A 25,411-nucleotide genomic window follows, 5' to 3' on the forward strand; every position below is an offset into this window, starting at 1 on the left:
CTCTTGTGAGACATGGTGTGCATTGTCACATCCCCTTGTGAGACATGGCGTGCATTGTCACATCCCTCTTGTGAGACATGGTGTGCATTGTCACATCCCCTTGTGAGACATGGTGTGCATTGTCACATCCCCCTTGTGAGACATGGCGTGCATTGTCACATCCCTCTTGTGAGACATGGTGTGCATTGTCACATCCCCTTGTGAGACATGGTGTGCATTGTCACATCCCTCTTGTGAGACATGGTGTGCATTGTCACATCCCTCTTGTGAGACATGGCGTGCATTGTCACATCCCTCTTGTGAGACATGGTGTGCATTGTCACATCCCTCTTGTGAGACATGGTGTGCATTGTCACATCCCCCGTGAGACATGGTGTGCATTGTCACATCCCCCTGTGAGACATGGCGTGCATTGTCACATCCCCTTGTGAGACATGGTGTGCATTGTCACATCCCCCTTGTGAGACATGGCGTGCATTGTCACATCCCTCTTGTGAGACATGGTGTGCATTGTCACATCCCCCTTGTGAGACATGGTGTGCATTGTCACATCCCCCTTGTGAGACATGGCGTGCATTGTCACATCCCTCTTGTGAGACATGGTGTGCATTGTCACATCCCCCTTGTGAGACATGGTGTGCATTGTCACATCCCTCTTGTGAGACATGGTGTGCATTGTCACATCCCTCTTGTGAGACATGGCGTGCATTGTCACATCCCCCTGTGAGACATGGCGTGCATTGTCACATCCCCCCGTGAGACATGGCGTGCATTGTCACATCCCCCCGTGAGACATGGCGTGCATTGTCACATCCCTCTTGTGAGACATGGTGTGCATTGTCACATCCCCCTTGTGAGACATGGCGTGCATTGTCACATCCCTCTTGTGAGACATGGTGTGCATTGTCACATCCCCCTTGTGAGACATGGTGTGCATTGTCACATCCCCCTTGTGAGACATGGCGTGCATTGTCACATCCCTCTTGTGAGACATGGTGTGCATTGTCACATCCCCCTTGTGAGACATGGTGTGCATTGTCACATCCCTCTTGTGAGACATGGTGTGCATTGTCACATCCCTCTTGTGAGACATGGCGTGCATTGTCACATCCCCCGTGAGACATGGCGTGCATTGTCACATCCCCCCGTGAGACATGGCGTGCATTGTCACATCCCCCCGTGAAACATGGCGTGCATTGTCACATCCCTCTTGTGAGACATGGTGTGCATTGTCACATCCCCCTTGTGAGACATGGCGTGCAATGTCACATCCCTCTTGTGAGACATGGTGTGCATTGTCACATCCCCCTTGTGAGACATGGTGTGCATTGTCACATCCCCCTTGTGAGACATGGCGTGCATTGTCACATCCCTCTTGTGAGACATGGTGTGCATTGTCACATCCCCCTTGTGAGACATGGTGTGCATTGTCACATCCCCCTGTGAGACATGGCGTGCATTGTCACATCCCTCTTGTGAGACATGGCGTGCATTGTCACATCCCTCTTGTGAGACATGGTGTGCATTGTCACATCCCTCTTGTGAGACATGGCGTGCATTGTCACATCCCTCTTGTGAGACATGGCGTGCATTGTCACATCCCCCCGTGAGACATGGCGTGCATTGTCACATCCCCCGTGAGACATGGCGTGCATTGTCACATCCCCCCGTGAAACATGGCGTGCATTGTCACATCCCTCTTGTGAGACATGGTGTGCATTGTCACATCCCCCTTGTGAGACATGGCGTGCATTGTCACATCCCTCTTGTGAGACATGGTGTGCATTGTCACATCCCCCTTGTGAGACATGGTGTGCATTGTCACATCCCCCTTGTGAGACATGGCGTGCATTGTCACATCCCTCTTGTGAGACATGGTGTGCATTGTCACATCCCCCTTGTGAGACATGGTGTGCATTGTCACATCCCTCTTGTGAGACATGGTGTGCATTGTCACATCCCTCTTGTGAGACATGGTGTGCATTGTCACATCCCTCTTGTGAGACATGGCGTGCATTGTCACATCCCCCCGTGAGACATGGCGTGCATTGTCACATCCCCCCGTGAGACATGGCGTGCATTGTCACATCCCCCCGTGAAACATGGCGTGCATTGTCACATCCCTCTTGTGAGACATGGTGTGCATTGTCACATCCCCCTTGTGAGACATGGCGTGCATTGTCACATCCCTCTTGTGAGACATGGTGTGCATTGTCACATCCCCCTTGTGAGACATGGTGTGCATTGTCACATCCCCCTTGTGAGACATGGCGTGCATTGTCACATCCCTCTTGTGAGACATGGTGTGCATTGTCACATCCCTCTTGTGAGACATGGCGTGCATTGTCACATCCCTCTTGTGAGACATGGCGTGCATTGTCACATCCCCCCGTGAGACATGGCGTGCATTGTCACATCCCCCCGTGAGACATGGCGTGCATTGTCACATCCCCCCGTGAAACATGGCGTGCATTGTCACATCCCTCTTGTGAGACATGGTGTGCATTGTCACATCCCCCTTGTGAGACATGGCGTGCATTGTCACATCCCTCTTGTGAGACATGGTGTGCATTGTCACATCCCCCTTGTGAGACATGGTGTGCATTGTCACATCCCCCTTGTGAGACATGGCGTGCATTGTCACATCCCTCTTGTGAGACATGGTGTGCATTGTCACATCCCCCTTGTGAGACATGGTGTGCATTGTCACATCCCTCTTGTGAGACATGGTGTGCATTGTCACATCCCTCTTGTGAGACATGGTGTGCATTGTCACATCCCTCTTGTGAGACATGGCGTGCATTGTCACATCCCCCCGTGAGACATGGCGTGCATTGTCACATCCCCCCGTGAGACATGGCGTGCATTGTCACATCCCCCCGTGAAACATGGCGTGCATTGTCACATCCCTCTTGTGAGACATGGTGTGCATTGTCACATCCCCCTTGTGAGACATGGCGTGCATTGTCACATCCCTCTTGTGAGACATGGTGTGCATTGTCACATCCCCCTTGTGAGACATGGTGTGCATTGTCACATCCCCCTTGTGAGACATGGCGTGCATTGTCACATCCCTCTTGTGAGACATGGTGTGCATTGTCACATCCCCCTTGTGAGACATGGTGTGCATTGTCACATCCCTCTTGTGAGACATGGTGTGCATTGTCACATCCCTCTTGTGAGACATGGTGTGCATTGTCACATCCCTCTTGTGAGACATGGCGTGCATTGTCACATCCCCCCGTGAGACATGGCGTGCATTGTCACATCCCCCCGTGAGACATGGCGTGCATTGTCACATCCCCCCGTGAAACATGGCGTGCATTGTCACATCCCTCTTGTGAGACATGGTGTGCATTGTCACATCCCCCTTGTGAGACATGGCGTGCATTGTCACATCCCTCTTGTGAGACATGGTGTGCATTGTCACATCCCCCTTGTGAGACATGGTGTGCATTGTCACATCCCCCTTGTGAGACATGGCGTGCATTGTCACATCCCTCTTGTGAGACATGGTGTGCATTGTCACATCCCCCTTGTGAGACATGGTGTGCATTGTCACATCCCTCTTGTGAGACATGGTGTGCATTGTCACATCCCTCTTGTGAGACATGGCGTGCATTGTCACATCCCTCTTGTGAGACATGGTGTGCATTGTCACATCCCTCTTGTGAGACATGGCGTGCATTGTCACATCCCCCCGTGAGACATGGTGTACATTGTCACATCCCCCCGTGAGACATGGCGTGCATTGTCACATCCCCCTTGTGAGACATGGTGTGCATTGTCACATCCCCCTTGTGAGACATGGCGTGCATTGTCACATCCCTCTTGTGAGACATGGTGTGCATTGTCACATCCCCCTTGTGAGACATGGTGTGCATTGTCACATCCCCCTTGTGAGACATGGCGTGCATTGTCACATCCCTCTTGTGAGACATGGTGTGCATTGTCACATCCCCCTTGTGAGACATGGTGTGCATTGTCACATCCCTCTTGTGAGACATGGTGTGCATTGTCACATCCCTCTTGTGAGACATGGCGTGCATTGTCACATCCCCCCGTGAGACATGGCGTGCATTGTCACATCCCCCCGTGAGACATGGCGTGCATTGTCACATCCCCCCGTGAAACATGGCGTGCATTGTCACATCCCTCTTGTGAGACATGGTGTGCATTGTCACATCCCCCTTGTGAGACATGGCGTGCATTGTCACATCCCTCTTGTGAGACATGGTGTGCATTGTCACATCCCCCTTGTGAGACATGGTGTGCATTGTCACATCCCCCTTGTGAGACATGGCGTGCATTGTCACATCCCTCTTGTGAGACATGGTGTGCATTGTCACATCCCCTTGTGAGACATGGTGTGCATTGTCACATCCCTCTTGTGAGACATGGTGTGCATTGTCACATCCCTCTTGTGAGACATGGCGTGCATTGTCACATCCCCCCGTGAGACATGGCGTGCATTGTCACATCCCCCCGTGAGACATGGCGTGCATTGTCACATCCCCCCGTGAAACATGGCGTGCATTGTCACATCCCTCTTGTGAGACATGGTGTGCATTGTCACATCCCCCTTGTGAGACATGGCGTGCAATGTCACATCCCTCTTGTGAGACATGGTGTGCATTGTCACATCCCCCTTGTGAGACATGGTGTGCATTGTCACATCCCCCTTGTGAGACATGGCGTGCATTGTCACATCCCTCTTGTGAGACATGGTGTGCATTGTCACATCCCCCTTGTGAGACATGGTGTGCATTGTCACATCCCCCGTGAGACATGGCGTGCATTGTCACATCCCTCTTGTGAGACATGGCGTGCATTGTCACATCCCTCTTGTGAGACATGGTGTGCATTGTCACATCCCTCTTGTGAGACATGGCGTGCATTGTCACATCCCTCTTGTGAGACATGGCGTGCATTGTCACATCCCCCCGTGAGACATGGCGTGCATTGTCACATCCCCCCGTGAGACATGGCGTGCATTGTCACATCCCCCCGTGAAACATGGCGTGCATTGTCACATCCCTCTTGTGAGACATGGTGTGCATTGTCACATCCCCCTTGTGAGACATGGCGTGCATTGTCACATCCCTCTTGTGAGACATGGTGTGCATTGTCACATCCCCCTTGTGAGACATGGTGTGCATTGTCACATCCCCCTTGTGAGACATGGCGTGCATTGTCACATCCCTCTTGTGAGACATGGTGTGCATTGTCACATCCCCCTTGTGAGACATGGTGTGCATTGTCACATCCCTCTTGTGAGACATGGTGTGCATTGTCACATCCCTCTTGTGAGACATGGTGTGCATTGTCACATCCCTCTTGTGAGACATGGCGTGCATTGTCACATCCCCCCGTGAGACATGGCGTGCATTGTCACATCCCCCCGTGAGACATGGCGTGCATTGTCACATCCCCCCGTGAAACATGGCGTGCATTGTCACATCCCTCTTGTGAGACATGGTGTGCATTGTCACATCCCCCTTGTGAGACATGGCGTGCATTGTCACATCCCTCTTGTGAGACATGGTGTGCATTGTCACATCCCCCTTGTGAGACATGGTGTGCATTGTCACATCCCCCTTGTGAGACATGGCGTGCATTGTCACATCCCTCTTGTGAGACATGGTGTGCATTGTCACATCCCTCTTGTGAGACATGGCGTGCATTGTCACATCCCTCTTGTGAGACATGGCGTGCATTGTCACATCCCCCCGTGAGACATGGCGTGCATTGTCACATCCCCCCGTGAGACATGGCGTGCATTGTCACATCCCCCCGTGAAACATGGCGTGCATTGTCACATCCCTCTTGTGAGACATGGTGTGCATTGTCACATCCCCCTTGTGAGACATGGCGTGCATTGTCACATCCCTCTTGTGAGACATGGTGTGCATTGTCACATCCCCCTTGTGAGACATGGTGTGCATTGTCACATCCCCCTTGTGAGACATGGCGTGCATTGTCACATCCCTCTTGTGAGACATGGTGTGCATTGTCACATCCCCCTTGTGAGACATGGTGTGCATTGTCACATCCCTCTTGTGAGACATGGTGTGCATTGTCACATCCCTCTTGTGAGACATGGTGTGCATTGTCACATCCCTCTTGTGAGACATGGCGTGCATTGTCACATCCCCCCGTGAGACATGGCGTGCATTGTCACATCCCCCCGTGAGACATGGCGTGCATTGTCACATCCCCCCGTGAAACATGGCGTGCATTGTCACATCCCTCTTGTGAGACATGGTGTGCATTGTCACATCCCCCTTGTGAGACATGGCGTGCATTGTCACATCCCTCTTGTGAGACATGGTGTGCATTGTCACATCCCCCTTGTGAGACATGGTGTGCATTGTCACATCCCCCTTGTGAGACATGGCGTGCATTGTCACATCCCTCTTGTGAGACATGGTGTGCATTGTCACATCCCCCTTGTGAGACATGGTGTGCATTGTCACATCCCTCTTGTGAGACATGGTGTGCATTGTCACATCCCTCTTGTGAGACATGGTGTGCATTGTCACATCCCTCTTGTGAGACATGGCGTGCATTGTCACATCCCCCGTGAGACATGGCGTGCATTGTCACATCCCCCCGTGAGACATGGCGTGCATTGTCACATCCCCCCGTGAAACATGGCGTGCATTGTCACATCCCTCTTGTGAGACATGGTGTGCATTGTCACATCCCCCTTGTGAGACATGGCGTGCATTGTCACATCCCTCTTGTGAGACATGGTGTGCATTGTCACATCCCCCTTGTGAGACATGGTGTGCATTGTCACATCCCCCTTGTGAGACATGGCGTGCATTGTCACATCCCTCTTGTGAGACATGGTGTGCATTGTCACATCCCCCTTGTGAGACATGGTGTGCATTGTCACATCCCTCTTGTGAGACATGGTGTGCATTGTCACATCCCTCTTGTGAGACATGGCGTGCATTGTCACATCCCTCTTGTGAGACATGGTGTGCATTGTCACATCCCTCTTGTGAGACATGGCGTGCATTGTCACATCCCCCCGTGAGACATGGCGTACATTGTCACATCCCCCCGTGAGACATGGCGTGCATTGTCACATCCCCCTTGTGAGACATGGTGTGCATTGTCACATCCCCCTTGTGAGACATGGCGTGCATTGTCACATCCCTCTTGTGAGACATGGTGTGCATTGTCACATCCCCCTTGTGAGACATGGTGTGCATTGTCACATCCCCCTTGTGAGACATGGCGTGCATTGTCACATCCCTCTTGTGAGACATGGTGTGCATTGTCACATCCCCCTTGTGAGACATGGTGTGCATTGTCACATCCCTCTTGTGAGACATGGTGTGCATTGTCACATCCCTCTTGTGAGACATGGCGTGCATTGTCACATCCCCCCGTGAGACATGGCGTGCATTGTCACATCCCCCCGTGAGACATGGCGTGCATTGTCACATCCCCCCGTGAAACATGGCGTGCATTGTCACATCCCTCTTGTGAGACATGGTGTGCATTGTCACATCCCCCTTGTGAGACATGGCGTGCATTGTCACATCCCTCTTGTGAGACATGGTGTGCATTGTCACATCCCCCTTGTGAGACATGGTGTGCATTGTCACATCCCCCTTGTGAGACATGGCGTGCATTGTCACATCCCTCTTGTGAGACATGGTGTGCATTGTCACATCCCCCTTGTGAGACATGGTGTGCATTGTCACATCCCTCTTGTGAGACATGGTGTGCATTGTCACATCCCTCTTGTGAGACATGGTGTGCATTGTCACATCCCTCTTGTGAGACATGGCGTGCATTGTCACATCCCCCCGTGAGACATGGCGTGCATTGTCACATCCCCCCGTGAGACATGGCGTGCATTGTCACATCCCCCCGTGAAACATGGCGTGCATTGTCACATCCCTCTTGTGAGACATGGTGTGCATTGTCACATCCCCCTTGTGAGACATGGCGTGCATTGTCACATCCCTCTTGTGAGACATGGTGTGCATTGTCACATCCCCCTTGTGAGACATGGTGTGCATTGTCACATCCCCCTTGTGAGACATGGCGTGCATTGTCACATCCCTCTTGTGAGACATGGTGTGCATTGTCACATCCCCCTTGTGAGACATGGTGTGCATTGTCACATCCCTCTTGTGAGACATGGTGTGCATTGTCACATCCCTCTTGTGAGACATGGTGTGCATTGTCACATCCCTCTTGTGAGACATGGCGTGCATTGTCACATCCCCCCGTGAGACATGGCGTGCATTGTCACATCCCCCCGTGAGACATGGCGTGCATTGTCACATCCCCCCGTGAAACATGGCGTGCATTGTCACATCCCTCTTGTGAGACATGGTGTGCATTGTCACATCCCCCTTGTGAGACATGGCGTGCATTGTCACATCCCTCTTGTGAGACATGGTGTGCATTGTCACATCCCCCTTGTGAGACATGGTGTGCATTGTCACATCCCCCCGTGAGACATGGCGTGCATTGTCACATCCCTCTTGTGAGACATGGCGTGCATTGTCACATCCCTCTTGTGAGACATGGTGTGCATTGTCACATCCCTCTTGTGAGACATGGCGTGCATTGTCACATCCCCCCGTGAGACATGGCGTACATTGTCACATCCCCCCGTGAGACATGGCGTGCATTGTCACATCCCTCTCGCCCTCAGAAGCGGACCTCGGGCCTGCAGGCTACAGAGCCAGAGTCCTGCTTGTGGCAGCAGCAGCTGAGGGAGCGAGAGCAGCACATCCTGGTCCTGGAGGATGACATCACCAGGCGGGAGCACAAGTACCTGCAAGAGAGTACCATGAGGTACTTTGCTGTGGACGCTGCGGCACACAGGTACCACCTGTCTTATGTCACATGACACCTGTCACCTGACACATGTCACCTGTCTTCTGTCACATGTCACGTGTCTTCTGTCTCATGTCACCTGTCTTCTGTCACATGTCACGTGTCTTCTGTCTCATGTCACCTGTCTTCTGTCACATGTCACGTGTCTTCTGTCACATGTCACGTGTCTTCTGTCTCATGTCACCTGTCTTCTGTCACATGTCACCTGTCTTCTGTCACATGTCACGTGTCTTCTGTCTCATGTCACCTGTCTTCTGTCACATGTCACGTGTCTTCTGGCACATGTCACATGACACCTGTCACATGACACCTGTCACATCACACCTGTCACCTGTCTTCTGTCACATGACACCTGTCACATGTCATCTGTCACATGTCACCTGTCTTCTGTCACATGTCACGTGTCTTCTGTTACATGTCACCTGTCACATGACACCTGTCACATGTCACCTGTCTTCTGTCTTCTGTCTTCTGTCACATGACACATGTCACCTGTCACATGACACCTGTCACATGTCACCTGTCTTCTGTCACATGTCACCTGTCACATGTCACCTGTCACATGACACCTGTCAAATGTCACCTGTCTTTTGTCACATGACACATGTCACCTGTCACATGTCACCTGTCTTCTGTCACATGGCACGTCACCTGTCTTCTGTCACATGGCACTTGTTACCTGTCACATGACACATGTCACCTGTCTTCTGTCACATGTCACCTGATCTTCTGTCACATGTCACCTGTCTTCTCTCTCATGACACCTGTCCCATGTCACCTGTCTTCTGTCACATGACACCTGTCCCATGTCACCTGTCTTCTCTCTCATGACACCTGTCCCATGTCACCTGTCTTCTCTCTCATGACACCTGTCACATGTCACCTGTCTTCTGTCACATGACACTTGTTACCTGTCACATGACACCTGTCTTCTCTCTCATGACACCTTTCACATGTCACCTGTCTTCTGTCACATGACACTTGTTAGCTGTCACATGACACATGTCACCTGTCTTCTGTCACATGTCACCTGATCTTCTGTCACATGTCACCTGTCTTCTCTCTCATGACACCTGTCACATTTCACCTGTCTTCTGTCACATGACACTTGTTACCTGTCACATGACACATGTCACCTGTCTTCTGTCACATGTCACCTGATCTTCTGTCACATGTCACCTGTCTTCTCTCTCATGACACCTGTCCCATGTCACCTGTCTTCTGTCACATGACACCTGTCCCATGTCACCTGTCTTCTCTCTCATGACACCTGTCCCATGTCACCTGTCTTATGTCACATGACACCTGTCCCATGTCACCTGTCTTCTCTCTCATGACACCTGTCCCATGTCACCTGTCTTCTGTCACATGACACCTGTCCCATGTCACCTGTCTTCTGTCACATGACACCTGTCTCATGTCACCTTTCTTCTCTCTCATGACACCTGTCCCATGTCACCTGTCTTCTCTCTCATGACACCTGTCACCTGTCTTCTGTCCCCGACTTAAACAAGTTGAAAAACTTATTCGGGTGTTACCATTTAGTGGTCAATTGTACGGAATATGTACTTCACTGTGCAACCTACTAATAAAAGTCTCAATCACATGACACCTGTCACATGTCACCTGTCTTCTCTCTCATGACTTCTGTCCCATGTCACCTGTCTTCTGTCCCATGTCACCTGTCTTCTCTCTCATGACTTCTGTCCCATGTCACCTGTCTTCTCTCTCATGGCACCTGTCACATGTCACCTGTCTTCTCTCTCATGACACCTGTCCCATGTCACCTGTCTTATCTCTCATGGCACCTGTCACATGTCACCTGTCTTCTCTCTCATGACACCTGTCACATGTCACCTGTCTTCTCTCTCATGGCACCTGTCCCATGTCACCTGTCTTCTCTCTCATGACACCTGTCACATGTCACCTGTCTTCTCTCTCATGGCACCTGTCACATGTCACCTGTCTTCTCTCTCATGTCACATGTCACCTGTCTTCTGTCACATGACACTTGTCACCTGTCACATGACACCTGTCACATGTCTTCTTTCACATGTCACCTGTCACATGTCACCTGTCGCATGTCACATGTCAATTGTTACAAGTGACGTGTCACTTGTCGCTTTTTACATGTCAAATGTTACATGTCGCATGTCACTTGTCTCAAGTGACATGTCGCATGTCGGATGTCATTTGTTGCATGTCACCTGTCTTCTGTCACATGACACATGTCACCTGCCGCATGTCACATGTCACTTGTCTCTTGTTACATGTCAAATGTTACATGTCGCATGTCATTTGTTACATGTGACGTGTCACTTGTCGCTTGTTACATGTCAAATGTTACATGTCGCATGTCACCTGTCTTCTGTCACATGACACCTGTCGCATGTTGCATGTCACTTGTCACTTGTTACATGTGACATGTCACTTGTTGCTTGTTACATGTCAAATGTTACATGTCGCATGTCACTTGTCTCAAGTGACATGTCGTATGTCGGATGTCATTTGTTGCATGTCACCTGTCTTCTGTCACATGACACATGTCACCTGCCGCATGTCACATGTCACTTGTCTCTTGTTACATGTCAAATGTTACATGTCGCATGTCATTTGTTACATGTGACGTGTCACTTGTCGCTTGTTACATGTCAAATGTTACATGTCGCATGTCATTTGTTACATGTGACGTGTCACTTGTCGCTTGTTACATGTCGCTTGTTACATGTCGCATGTTACATGTCACTTGTGGCATGTCACACGCTAAACCTCCAGACGCATGATAATGATATAGTCATGTTCCTCACAGAGACACCAGCATCATCAACAAGTCGCCTCCACATTCTCCTGACAGCAGCTTTAACGTGGACCTGCCTGTCACCTGTCCACCACAGCAGGAAGTGGAGAACAGGTACACACCATCTTAGTGGAGGCAACACACGGTGACAAGTAGCTTACCAGGGGTAACAAGTATGTAAGAGTAGGTAAGAAGAGAAGGTAAGAAGTAGGTAACAGAAGGTAAGAAGTAGGTAAGAGAAGATAATACATATGTAAGAGAAGGTAAGAAGTATGTAAGAGAAGGTAAGAAGTATGAAGGTAAGAAGTAGGTAACATAAGGTAAGAAGTAGGTAACAGAAGGTAAGAAGTAGGTAAGAGAATGTAATACTTATGTAAGAGAAGGTAAGAAGTATGTAAGAGAAGGTAAGAAATGTGTACAAGAAGGTAAGAAGTAGGTAACAGAAGGTAAGAAGTAGGTAAGAGAAGGTAACAAGTGTGGAAGAATAGGTAATAAGTATGTAAGAGAAGGTAATACGTGTGCAAGAGAAGGTAAGAAATGTGTAGGAGAAGGTCATAATTATGTAAGTGAAGGTAATAAGTATTTAAAAGAAGGTAATAAGTCTGTAAGAGAAGGTAATAAGTATGTAAGAGATGGTAATAAGCGTGTAAGAGAAGGTAATACGTATGTAAGAGAAGGTAAAAATGTGTAAGAGAAGGTAACAAGTATGTAAGAGAAGATAAGGAGAAGGTAAGACGTAGGGAAGAAAAGTTAAGAGAAGGTCATAAATATTTAGGAGAAAGTAATACGTTTGTAAGAAAAGGTAATAAGTATGTTATAGAAGTTTATACGTTTTTAAGAGCATTTAAGGAGAAGGTAAAAAGTATGGAAGAGAAGGAAAGATGTATTTAAGAGAAGGTAATAACTATGGAAGAGAAGGTAATAAGTTAGTAAGAGAAGGTAAGAAGTATTTAAGAGAAGGTAATAAGTATGGAAGAGAAGGTAATAAGTATTTATGAGAATATTATCATTTATAAGGTAATAAGTATGTAAGAGCATGCAAGAAGTATGGAAGAAAAGGTCAGAAGTTTGTAAGAGAATGTCAGGAGAAGATAAGAAGTATAGAAAAGAAGGTAAGAAGTAAGTAATAGATGGGGAAAGGCAATAAGTATGTAAGAGAATGCAATAAGTATGTAAGAGAAGGTAATAATTATGTAAGAGAAGGTAATAAGTATGTTATAGAAGGTAATAAATATGTAAGAGAAGGTAAGAAGTATGTAAGAGAGGGTAAGAAAATGTAAGAAGTAGGTAAGAGCAGGTAATAAGTAGGTAAGGGAAGGTAAGATAAATGAAGAGAATGTGAAATAAGGTAAGATAATGTAAGAGAAGGTTAATGTGGTGTCCACTCAGGATGCGAGCCCTGCACGTCCAGCTCCTGGAGAAGGACTCCATGATCCGGGTCCTGCAGCAGCGCTCCAGACGGGACCAAGGAGTCCTCAGGCCGGCCCGCTCCGTCCCGTCCATCTCCACGGCAGGCGCCGCCACCACCAAGACCAAAGGTGAGTCGGGGGCGACCAAACAAGACAGAGAGAGAGAGAGAGGACTTTTTAGGCGGGAATGTGTCTGGTCTCCACCAGACTAGTCCTGACTTAGCTGCTTTCTTTGCGCAGGAAAAAGTCTCTCAGATGACCAGACAGGTGGCGCCGGGCTGCAGCACAGGAGCCCACGCCGGGACTCCGGCACCCAATGTGACGTGGCCCCCCCGCTGGAGACAGCACCCACAGGTGGGTAGGACATGTGACGCCACCGCTGGCTTTGATCACACCATTCCTGCTTGGGCAGATTATCAACGCCGATATTCTGGATCATGACGTATATTGGGATCGACCTTTTTTTTCAGTATCTGCTCCCCCCCATCCCCCCTACAATATCTAAACATGTGATACCATTATCTAGTATGTACAAAAATGCAATACATCCCCTTTGCTTACCTGTCAAGACCCTCCATTTTTGCGGGAAATCCAGTTTTTGTCCTTCTCCCCTGGCGTCGACCCCGGTCCCGTTTTGTTCGTTTTTTTCGCGACTGCAGCTTTGGAGTCGCTCGACCAGCGTCGGTCGCAACACCCGCAGCGTGGGCTCGTTAAAAGAGCGCCACGAGTTTCATGTTCCGTCATTCAATCAAATAACACGACAGATAAATTAGATTTTTTTTCAAATTAATCGCGATTCATGTTTATAACAATTCTTAATCAAGTCAAAAAAATCAATTAAAAAAATTAATAAATATATATATATATGTTTTTTAATACTTATTACCTTTAAAAAAAAAACACAATAAAATAAAATAAATAAATAAATACATTTAAATATATATATATATATATATATACATATATATATATATATATATATATATATATATATATATATATATATATATATATATATATATATATATATATATATATATATATATATATATATATATATATATATATATATATATATATACACAATTATTTATTTATTTTGTTTTTTTCTAAATCTGTCCTCCCCAGCCACTTTATTAAATGTTTGGCTAGAATTTAAGTAATATAGAAATTGATCAGAGCTGTTTATCTATTTCATGGAGGAATGTAGTTCATCATAGCACCCAAAGAGCGCCACGAGTTTCATGTTCCGTCATTCAACCAAATAACACGACATAGATAACGGACCAAAGAAATTTGATTTTTTTTCAAATTAATCGCGATTCATGTTTATAACGATTCTTGATCAAGTCAAAAAAATCAATAAAATTATATATATATATATATATATATATATATATATATATATATATATATATATATATATATATATATATATAATTATTTATTTTTTTATTTTTTTTAAAAAATTTGTCCTGTCCAGCCACTTTATTAAATGTTTGGCTAGAATTTAAGTAATATAGAAATGCATCAGAGCTATTTATCTATTTTATGGAGGAATGTAGTTCATCATAGCACTCAAAGAGCGCCACGAGTTTCATGTTCCGTCATTCAACCAAATAACACGACATAGATAACGGACCAAAGAAATAAAAACATTTCAAATTACTCGCGATTCTCATTTATAACGATTCTCAATCAAGTCAAAAAAATGAAAAATCTTTTAAAAAATAAATATATATACAATAATAATATGTATATATATATATTTTATTTTTATTTTATTTTTATTTTTTTTAAATACTTATTACATTTTTTTTTTTTTTATATATATATTTATATATAAGGAGCCCAGAATAGTTTTTATTGAAATGTTCAAAATATTTCAGGGTTCCTCCTAGATGGTTATTGTGATGTAGAGATATTACATATTTTTTTACCAATTTTGCATACGCAAATGTTGCTCTTAGACACGTAATAAAGTAGTTTTAGTGCTAAATGAAACTCAACATGATGTCACTGCTGGTCCCACCTTTACTTCAAAATAATGTGAAAAAAAACTAAAAAACTTCTCCAGTTGTTTACTGACATGTACTGTTCATGTTTGAATAACTTTTGCTATATGGGTTATCGGCCTCCTTGACTACTAATAATCGGTATCGGTATCGGCCCTGAAGAAACCATATGGGTCCATGTGTACTTGGGACAGACTGGATGATGGATGCACCTAAACATGACTTTCATTGTTGTTTTTGCCTCAGGGGAAATGACGAGCACGGGCAGAAGGGACGAGGACATGGTGGACATGGAGGATATGGAGGACATGGTGGACATGGAGGATATGGTGGAGATCCTCATCTGAAGAAGGCTCAAAATGGCAGAGAAGCCTGAAGGACTGTGAGACCTTAGAACACGTGTGTCTTATTTATTTCTAATGTGCTGCTCGTCTTTTTTAAGCTCCAACATTCTGTGTTTTATTGCCTTTTTATTTAAATGAAGCGTCTCTTCTGTGTAACAGAGCGCCATCTTTTTATCTAACTTATTATTTATCTTGTCTGTCCAAAGTCCGCTTAGTCCTCCTCCCAAAGACCCTCAATAATGTCCTTCTGGCGCCGCCGTCTCGTCGCCCTGTCACGCAAATGTCCCACGTTTGCCGCCGCTGTGCGTCAAAAAACCTAACGTGACCAAAAAAAAGAAAAAAAAAAAGAAAGAAAAAAAAGTGTCCATAATGTGAGCTCGCACGAGTGCTGCCGGCACTTGGGAGCTACGGTTCACTGAGGGAGAGATAACTCCCGTCATGACATTGTGACGCAGAGACAAGATGACGACGCCTATGTTAAAAATATTTTTTTTTTAAACTAATAAAAACACCCATCTGATAGTCACAAGATAGTTGCACGAGTGCTGCCGGCACAAGGGAGCTACGGTTCACTGAGGGAGAGATAACTCCCGTCATGACATTGTGACGCAGAGACAAGATGACGACGCCTATGTTAAAAATATTTTTTTTTTAAACTAATAAAAACACCCATCTGATAGTCACAAGATAGTTGCACGAGTGCTGCCGGCACAAGGGAGCTACGGTTCACTGAGGGAGAGATAACTCCCGTCATGACATTGTGACGCAGAGACAAGATGACGACGCCTATGTTAAAAAAAAAAAATTTTTAAACTAGGAAAAACACCCATCTGATAGTCACAAGATAGTTGCACGAGTGCTGCCGGCACAAGGGAGCTGCGGTTCACTGAGGGAGAGATAACTCCCGTCATGACATTGTGACGCAGAGACAAGATGACGACGCCTATGTTAAAAAAAAAAATTTTTTAAACTAGGAAAAACACCCATCTGATAGTCACAAGATAGTTGCACGAGTCCTGCCGGCACAAGGGAGCTGCGGTTCACTGAGGGAAAGATAACTCCCATCATGACATTGTGACGCAGAGACAAGATGACGACGCCTATGTTCAAAACAACAAACAAACCTAGGAAAAACACCCATCTGATAGTCGCAGGATGGTTGCACGAGTGCTGCCGGCACTAGGGAGCTGCGGTTCACTGAAAGAGAGATACAGCTCATCATGACATTGTGACACAGAGACAAAATGACGCTTATGTTAAAAAAAAAAAAAACTTAGGAAAAAAACCCATCTGATAGTCACAAGATGGTTGCAGGAGTGCTGCCGGCACAAGGGAGCTGCGGTTCACTGAGGGAAAGATAACTCCCGTCATGACATTGTGACGCAGAGACAAGATGACGACGCCTATGTTCAAAACAACAAACAAACCTAGGAAAAACACCCATCTGATAGTCACAGGATGGTTGAACGAGTGCTGCCAGCACTAGGGAGCTGCGGTTCACTGAAAGAGAGATACAGCTCATCATGACATTGTGACAGGGACAAAATGAAGATGCCTATGTTAAAAAAAAAAAAACTTAGGAAAAACACCCATCTGATAGTCACAAGATGGTTGCAGGAGTGCTGCCGGCACTAGGGAGCAGCGGTTCAATGGGGGAAAGATGAATCCCGTCATGACATTGTGACACAGAGACAAGATGACGACGCCAATGTTAAAAAAAAAAAAAAAACTTAGGAAAAACACCCGTCTGATAGTCACAAGATGGTTGCACGAGTGCTGCCGGCACTAGGGAGCTGCGGTTCACTGAGGGAAAGTTGAAATCCATCATGATATTAAACAAACCAACTTAAGATGATTAAAAAAAAAATAATATATAATCTGACACTAGCAGGATAATTGCACGAGTGCTGCCGGAACTAGGGAGCTGTGGTTCACTGAGGGAAAGTTGAAATCCACCATGACATTAAACAAACAAACAAATTTCAGATAATTAAAAAAACTAATAGATAATCTGACACGAGCAGGATAATTGCACGAGTGCTGCCGGCACTGGGGAGCTGCGGTTCACTGAGGGAAAGTTGAAACCCATCATGACATTAAACAAACAAACAAGTTCAAGATGATTGAAAAAACTATTATATAATCTGACAGTAGCAGGATAATAGCACGAGTGCTGCCGGCACTAGGGAGCTGTGGTTCACTGAGGGAAAGTTGAAACCCATCATGACATTAAACAAACAAACAAGTTTAAGATGATTGAAAAAACTAATATATAATCTGACAGTAGCAGGATAATAGCACGAGTGCTGCCGGCACCAGGGAGCTGCGGTTCACTGAGGGAAAGTTGAAATCCATCATGACATTAAACAAACAAATTTAAGATGATTAAAAAAACTAACATATAATCTGACAGTAGCAACATAATTGCATGGGTGCTGCCGGCACTTGGGAGCTACGGTTCACTGAGGGAAACAAACATGACAGTAAACAAACAAACAAATTTAAGATGATTGAAAAAACTAACATATAATCTGACACGAGCAGGATAATTGCACGAGTGCTAGGGAGCTGTGGTTCACTGAGGGAAAGTTGAAATCCATCATGACATTAAACAAACAAACTTCAGATAATTAAAAAAACTAACATGTAATCTGACAGCAGCAAGATAATTACACGAGTGCTGCCAGCACTAGACATCTGTGGTTCACTGAGGGAAAGTTGAAATCCATCATGACATTAAACAAACAAACTTAAGATGATTAAAAAAATAATAATATATAATCTGACACTAGCAGGATAATTGCACGAGTGCTGCCGGAACTAGGGAGCTGTGGTTCACTGAGGGAAAGTTGAAATCCATCATGACATTAAACAAACAAAACAAACTTCAGATAATTAAAAAAAACTAATATATAATCTGACACGAGCAGGATAATTGCACGAGTGCTGCCGGCACTGGGGAGCTGCGGTTCACTGAGGGAAAGTTGAAACCCATCATGACATTAAACAAACAAACAAGTTTAAGATGATTGAAAAAACTAATACATAATCTGACAGTAGCAGGATAATAGCACGAGTGCTGCCGGCACTAGGGAGCTGTGGTTCACTGAGGGGAAAGTTGAAACCCATCATAACATTAAACAAACAAACAAGTTTAAGATGATTGAAAAAACTAATATATAATCTGACAGTAGCAGGATAATAGCACGAGTGCTGCCGGCACCAGGGAGCTGCGGTTCACTGAGGGAAAGTTGAAATCCATCATGACATTAAACAAACAAATTTAACATGATTAAAAAAACTAACATATAATCTGACAGTAGCAACGTAATTGCATGAGTGCTGCCGGCACTTGGGAGCTACGGTTCACTGAGGGAAACAAACATGACAGTAAACAAACAAACAAATTTAAGATGATTGAAAAAACTAATATATAATCTGTCACGAGCAGGATAATTGCACGAGTGCTAGGGAGCTGTGGTTCACTGAGGGAAAGTTGAAATCCATCATGACATTAAACAACAACAAAAAAAACTTAAGATGATTAAAACGTTAAAAATGGCTCGCATTCTCCGCGCGTCTCCCCTCTCGGGATCGGACCCGTGGCGGCTGGTTCCGCCACCGGCGTGTACCATTGGAGTCTTCGCCGTGGAAGGAGAGGAACGGCCAAACGGACTTCTTTATTTTTATTTGATTGTACATTTTATTGCATCTCAACACACACACACACACACACACACACACACACACACACACACACACACACACACACACACACACACACACACACACACACACACACACACACACACACACACACACACACACACACACACACACACGCACACACACACACACACACATTTTGGTGTCAACTTGTGATGAAGTCATGTGTTCCTCCAAGAGATTAAAGTATTAATATATGTCCATCACGTCTGCCTTCCTCTTTTGTTGACAATCGCTGAAATGCATGAGTTAGCACTTCCGGCACGACACACACACACAGACTACTTTAAAGTTGGTCTGTTGCTGTACACAGACTACTTTAAAGTAGACTGCAGGACGCTCCCTTGAAGGAACAGTCTTCCCAGAGCGTGTTTTCATGGCACATTCCACACATGCCACACATTTCCAACTCGTTTTCTCCCGAGAGGAGCAGGTGTGACATGTTCTCTTCCACACTCTCGCCACATTCTTCACATTCCTCGCACATCTGGACTACTTCTCAGAGGAGGAGGAACAAACTTCTCCTCACCTTGAACATCAGCAGAAGGAGCGCCTGGAAAAACCTTTCTACTGAGATTCCCTAACTTCCTTTCAACTGTTCTATGACTTCCTGTTCCCTTTTCCTTGACTTCCTGTTCCCTTTTCCTTGACTTCCTGTTCCCTTTTCTTTGACTTCCTGTTCCCTTTTCCTTGACTTCCTGTTCCCTTTTCTTTGACTTCCTGTTCCCTTTTCAATGACTTCCTGTTCCCTTTTCCTTGACTTCCTGTTCCCTTTTCTTTGACTTCCTGTTCCCTTTTCCTTGACTTCCTGTTCTCTTTTCCTTGAATTCCTGTTCCCTTTTCTTTGACTTCCTGTTCCCTTTTCTTTGACTTCCTGTTCCCTTTTCTTTGACTTCCTGTTCCCTTTTCCCTAACTTCCTGTTCCCTTTTCTTTGACTTCCTGTTCCCTTTTCTGTGACTTTTTGTTCCCTTTTCCTTGACTTCCTCATCCCTTTTCCCTAACTTCCTGTTCCCTTTTCCCTAACTTCCTGTTCCCTTTTCCTTGACTTCCTGTTCCCTTCTCCATGACTTCCAGTTCCCTTTTCTATGATTTCCTTTTCCTTGTTTCCATAACTTCCTGTTCCCTTTTCTTTGATTTCCTGTTCCTTTTTCTATGACTTCCTGTTCCTTTTTTTCCATAACTTGCTGTTCCCTTTTCCATGAATTCCTGGTCCCTTTTCCATAACTTGCTGTTCCCTTTTCTGTGACTTCTTGTTCACTTTTCCTTGACTTCTTCATCCCTTTTCCCTAACTTCCTGTTCCCTTTTCCTTGACTTCCTGTTCCCTTCTCCGTGACTTCCGGTTCCCTTTTCTATAACTTCCTGTTCCTTTCTTCCATAACTTCCTGTTCCCTTTTCCTTGACTTCATGTTTTTTTTCTCTGACTTCCTGTTCTTTTTTTCCATAACTTCCTGTTCCCTTTTCCATGACTTCCTGGTCCCTTTTCCATAACTTGCTGTTCCCTTTTCTGTGACTTCTTGTTCCCTTTTCCTTGACTTCTTCATCCCTTTTCTCTAACTTCCTGTTCCCTTTTCCTTGACTTCCTGTTCCTTTCTCTGTGACTTCCGGTTCCCTTTTCTATGACTTCCTGTTCCTTTCTTCCATAACTTCCTGTTCCCTTTTCCTTGACTTCATGTTTTTTTTTCTATGACTTCCTGTTCTTTTTTTCCATAACTTCCTGTACCATTTTCCATTACTTCCTGTTCCCTTTTCCATTACTTCCTGTTCCCTTTTCCATGACTTCCTGGTCCCTTTTCCACAACTTGCTGTTCCCTTTTCCATTACTTCCTGGTCCTTTTTCCATAACTTGCTGTTCCCTTTTCTGTGACTTCTTGTTCCCTTTTCCTTGACTTCTTCATCCCTTTTCCCTAACTTCTTGTTCCCTTTTCCTTGACTTCCTGTTCCCTTCTCCGTGACTTCCGGTTCCCTTTTCTATGACTTCCTGTTCCTTTCTTCCATAACTTCCTGTTCCCTTTTCATTGACTTCATGTTTTTTCTCTGACTTCCTGTTCTTTTTTTCCATAACTTCCTGTACCATTTTCCATTACTTCCTGTTCCCTTTTCCCTAACTTCCTGTTCCCTTTTCCTTGACTTCCTGTTCCCTTCTCCATGACTTCCGGTTCCCTTTTCTATGATTTCCTGTTCCTTTTTTTCATAACTTCCTGTTCCCTTTTCTTTTATTTCCTGTTCCTTTTTCTATGACTTCCTGTTCCTTTTTTTCCAATAACTTGCTGTTCCCTTTTCCATGACTTCCTGATCCCTTTTCCATAACTTGCTGTTCCCTTTTCTGTGACTTCTTGTTCCCTTTTCCTTGACTTCTTCATCCCTTTTCCCTAACTTCCTGTTCCCTTTTCCTTGACTTCCTGTTCCCTTCTCCGTGACTTCCGGTTCCCTTTTCTATGACTTCCTGTTCCTTTCTTCCATAACTTCCTGTTCCCTTTTCCTTGACTTCATGTTTTTTTTCTATGACTTCCTGTTCTTTTTTTCCATAACTTCCTGTACCATTTTCCATTACTTCCTGTTCCCTTTTCCATAACTTCCTGTTCCCTTTTCCATGACTTCCTGGTCCCTTTTCCACAACTTGCTGTTCCCTTTTCCATGACTTCCTGGTCCCTTTTCCATAACTTGCTGTTCCCTTTTCTGTGACTTCTTGTTCCCCTTTCCTTGACTTCTTCATCCCTTTTCCCTAACTTCTTGTTCCCTTTTCCTTGACTTCCTGTTCCCTTCTCCGTGACTTCCGGTTCCCTTTTCTATGACTTCCTGTTCCTTTCTTCCATAACTTCCTGTTCCCTTTTCATTGACTTCATGTTTTTTCTCTGACTTCCTGTTCTTTTTTCCATAACTTCCTGTACCATTTTCCATTACTTCCTGTTCCCTTTTCCCTAACTTCCTGTTCCCTTTTCCTTGACTTCCTGTTCCCTTCTCCATGACTTCCGGTTCCCTTTTCTATGATTTCCTGTTCCTTTTTTCCATAACTTCCTGTTCCATTTTCTTTTATTTCCTGTTCCTTTTTCTATGACTTCCTGTTCCTTTTTTTCCAATAACTTGCTGTTCCCTTTTCCGTGACTTCCTGATCCCTTTTCCATAACTTGCTGTTCCCTTTTCTGTGACTTCTTGTTCCCTTTTCCTTGACTTCTTCATCCCTTTTCCCTAACTTCCTGTTCCCTTTTCCTTGACTTCCTGTTCCCTTCTCCGTGACTTCCGGTTCCCTTTTCTATGACTTCCTGTTCCTTTCTTCCATAACTTCCTGTTCCCTTTTCCTTGACTTCATGTTTTTTCTCTATGACTTCCTGTTCTTTTTTCCATAACTTCCTGTACCATTTTCCATGACTTCCTGTTCCCTTTTCCATGACTTCCTGTTCCCTTTTCTTTGACTTCCTGTTCCCTTTTCTGTGACTTTGTGTTCCCTTTTCCTTGACTTCCTCATCCCTTTTCCCTAACTTCCTGTTCCCTTTTCCTTGACTTCCTCATCCCTTTTCCCTAACTTCCTGTTCCCTTTTCCTTGACTTCCTGTTCCCTTCTCCATGACTTCCAGTTCCCTTTTCTATGATTTCCTTTTCCTTTTTTCCATAACTTCCTGTTCCCTTTTCTTTGATTTCCTGTTCCTTTTTCTATGACTTCCTGTTCCTTTTTTTCCATAACTTGCTGTTCCCTTTTCTATGATTTCCTGTTCCTTTTTTCCATAACTTCCTGTACCATTTTCCATAACTTCCTGTCCCCTTTTCTTTGATTTCCTGTTCCTTTTTCTATGACTTCCTGTTCCTTTTTTTCCACAACTTGCTGTTCCCTTTTCCATGACTTCCTGGTCCCTTTTCCATAACTTGCTGTTCCCTTTTCTGTGACTTCTTGTTCCCTTTTCCTTGACTTCCTCATCCCTTTTCCCTAACTTCCTGTTCCCTTTTCCCTAACTTCCTGTTCCCTTTTCCTTGACTTCCTGTTCCCTTCTCCATGACTTCCAGTTCCCTTTTCTATGATTTCCTTTTCCTTTTTTCCATAACTTCCTGTTCCCTTTTCTTTGATTTCCTGTTCCTTTTTCTATGACTTCCTGTTCCTTTTTTTCCATAACTTGCTGTTCCCTTTTCTATGATTTCCTGTTCCTTTTTTCCATAACTTCCTGTCCCCTTTTCTTTGATTTCCTGTTCCTTTTTCTATGACTTCCTGTTCCTTTTTTTCCATAACTTGCTGTTCCCTTTTCTATGATTTCCTGTTCCTTTTTTCCATAACTTCCTGTCCCCTTTTCTTTGATTTCCTGTTCCTTTTTCTATGACTTCCTGTTCCTTTTTTTCCATAACTTGCTGTTCCCTTTTCCATGACTTCCTGATCCCTTTTCCATAAGTTGCTGTTCCCTTTTCTGTGACTTCTTGTTCCCTTTTCCTTGACTTCTTCATCCCTTTTCCCTAACTTCCTGTTCCCTTTTCCTTGACTTCCTGTTCCCTTCTCCATGACTTCCGGTTCCCTTTTCTATGATTTCCTGTTCCTTTTTTCCATAACTTCATGATCCCTTTTCTATGATTTCCTGTTCCTTTTTCTATGACTTCCTGTTCCTTTTTTTCCATAACTTGCTGTTCCCTTTTCTGTGACTTCTTGTTCCCTTTTCCCTAACTTCCTGTTCACTTTTCCTTGACTTCCTGTTCCCTTCTCCGTGACTTCCGGTTCCCTTTTCTATGACTTCCTGTTCCTTTCTTCCATAATTTCCTGTTCCCTTTTCCTTGACTTCATGTTTTTTTCTATGACTTCCTGTTCTTTTTTTCCATAACTTCCTGTACCATTTTCCATTACTTCCTGTTCCCTTTTCCCTAACTTCCTGTTCCCTTTTCTGTGACTTCCTGCTCCCTTTTCCTTGACTTCCTGTTCCCTTCTCCATGACTTCCGGTTCCCTTTTCTATGATTTCCTGTTCCTTTTTTCCATAACTTCCTGTTCCCTTTTCTTTGATTTCCTGTTCCTTTTTCTATGACTTCCTGTTCCTTTTTTTTCCATAACTTGCTGTTCCCTTTTCCATGACTTCCTGGTCCCTTTTTCATAACTTACGGTTCCCTTTTCTGTGACTTCTTGTTCCCTTTTCCTTGACTTCTTCATCCCTTTTCCCTAACTTCCTGTTCCCTTTTCCTTGACTTCCTGTCCCCTCCTCCGTGACTTCCGGTTCCCTTTTCTATGACTTCCTGTTCCTTTCTTTCATAACTTCCTGTTCCCTTTTCCTTGACTTCATGTTTTTTCTCTATGACTTCCTGTTCTTTTTTTCCATAACTTCCTGTACCATTTTCCATGACTTCCTGTTCCCTTTTCCCTAACTCCCTGTTCCTTTTTCTATGACTTCCTGTTCCTTTTTTTCCACAACTTGCTGTTCCCTTTTCCATGACTTCCTGGTCCCTTTTCCATAACTTGCTGTTCCCTTTTCTGTGACTTCTTGTTCCCTTTTCCTTGACTTCTTCATCCCTTTTCCCTAACTTCCTGTTCCCTTTTCTTTGACTTCCTGTTCCCTTCTCTGTGACTTCCGGTTCCCTTTTCTATGACTTCCTGTTCCTTTCTTCCATAACTTCCTGTTCCCTTTTCATTGACTTCATGTTTTTTCTCTGACTTCCTGCTCTTTTTTTCCATAACTTCCTGTACCATTTTCCATTACTTCCTGTTCCCTTTTCCCTAACTTCCTGTTCCTTTTTCTCCACAACTTGCTGTTCCCTTTTCCATGACTTCCTGGTCCCTTTTCCATAACTTGCTGTTCCCTTTTCTGTGACTTCTTGTTCCCTTTTCCTTGACTTCTTCATCCCTTTTCCCTAACTTCCTGTTCCCTTTTCCTTGACTTCCTGTTCCCTTCTCCGTGACTTCCGGTTCCCTTTTCTATGACTTCCTGTTCCTTTCTTCCATAACTTCCTGTTCCCTTTTCATTGACTTCATGTTTTTTCTCTGACTTCCTGCTCTTTTTTTCCATAACTTCCTGTACCATTTTCCATTACTTCCTGTTCCCTTTTCCCTAACTTCCTGTTCCCTTTTCCTTGACTTCCTGTTCCCTTCTCCATGACTTCCGGTTCCCTTTTCTATGATTTCCTGTTCCTTTTTTTTCCATAACTTCCTGTTCCCTTTTCTTTGATTTCCTGTTCCTTTTTCTATGACTTCCTGTTCCTTTTTTTCAATAACTTGCTGTTCCCTTTTCCATGACTTCCTGGTCCCTTTTCCATAACTTGCTGTTCCCTTTTCTGTGACTTCTTGTTCCCT

The 25,411-nt window shown here is 45.0% G+C and overlaps 1 protein-coding gene across 1 annotated transcript in view; it reads left to right on the forward strand.

The window, feature by feature from the left end:
- Window positions 1-19,368, forward strand: part of LOC133644047 (angiomotin-like 2a) — a 41,929-nt gene extending 22,561 nt beyond the window's left edge. The window contains exons 7-11 of the mRNA XM_062038367.1: window positions 8,687-8,859; window positions 11,681-11,782; window positions 13,058-13,206; window positions 13,318-13,431; window positions 15,339-19,368. Of these exons, the coding sequence (XP_061894351.1) occupies window positions 8,687-8,859; window positions 11,681-11,782; window positions 13,058-13,206; window positions 13,318-13,431; window positions 15,339-15,439 (639 nt within the window). The 3' untranslated portion in view covers window positions 15,440-19,368. The remainder of the gene's footprint in view (window positions 1-8,686; window positions 8,860-11,680; window positions 11,783-13,057; window positions 13,207-13,317; window positions 13,432-15,338) is intronic.
- Window positions 19,369-25,411: the final 6,043 nt, after the last annotated feature.

This window comes from Entelurus aequoreus, linkage group LG27 (assembly GCF_033978785.1).
Source record: "Entelurus aequoreus isolate RoL-2023_Sb linkage group LG27, RoL_Eaeq_v1.1, whole genome shotgun sequence".
Lineage (NCBI taxonomy): Eukaryota > Metazoa > Chordata > Actinopteri > Syngnathiformes > Syngnathidae > Entelurus > Entelurus aequoreus.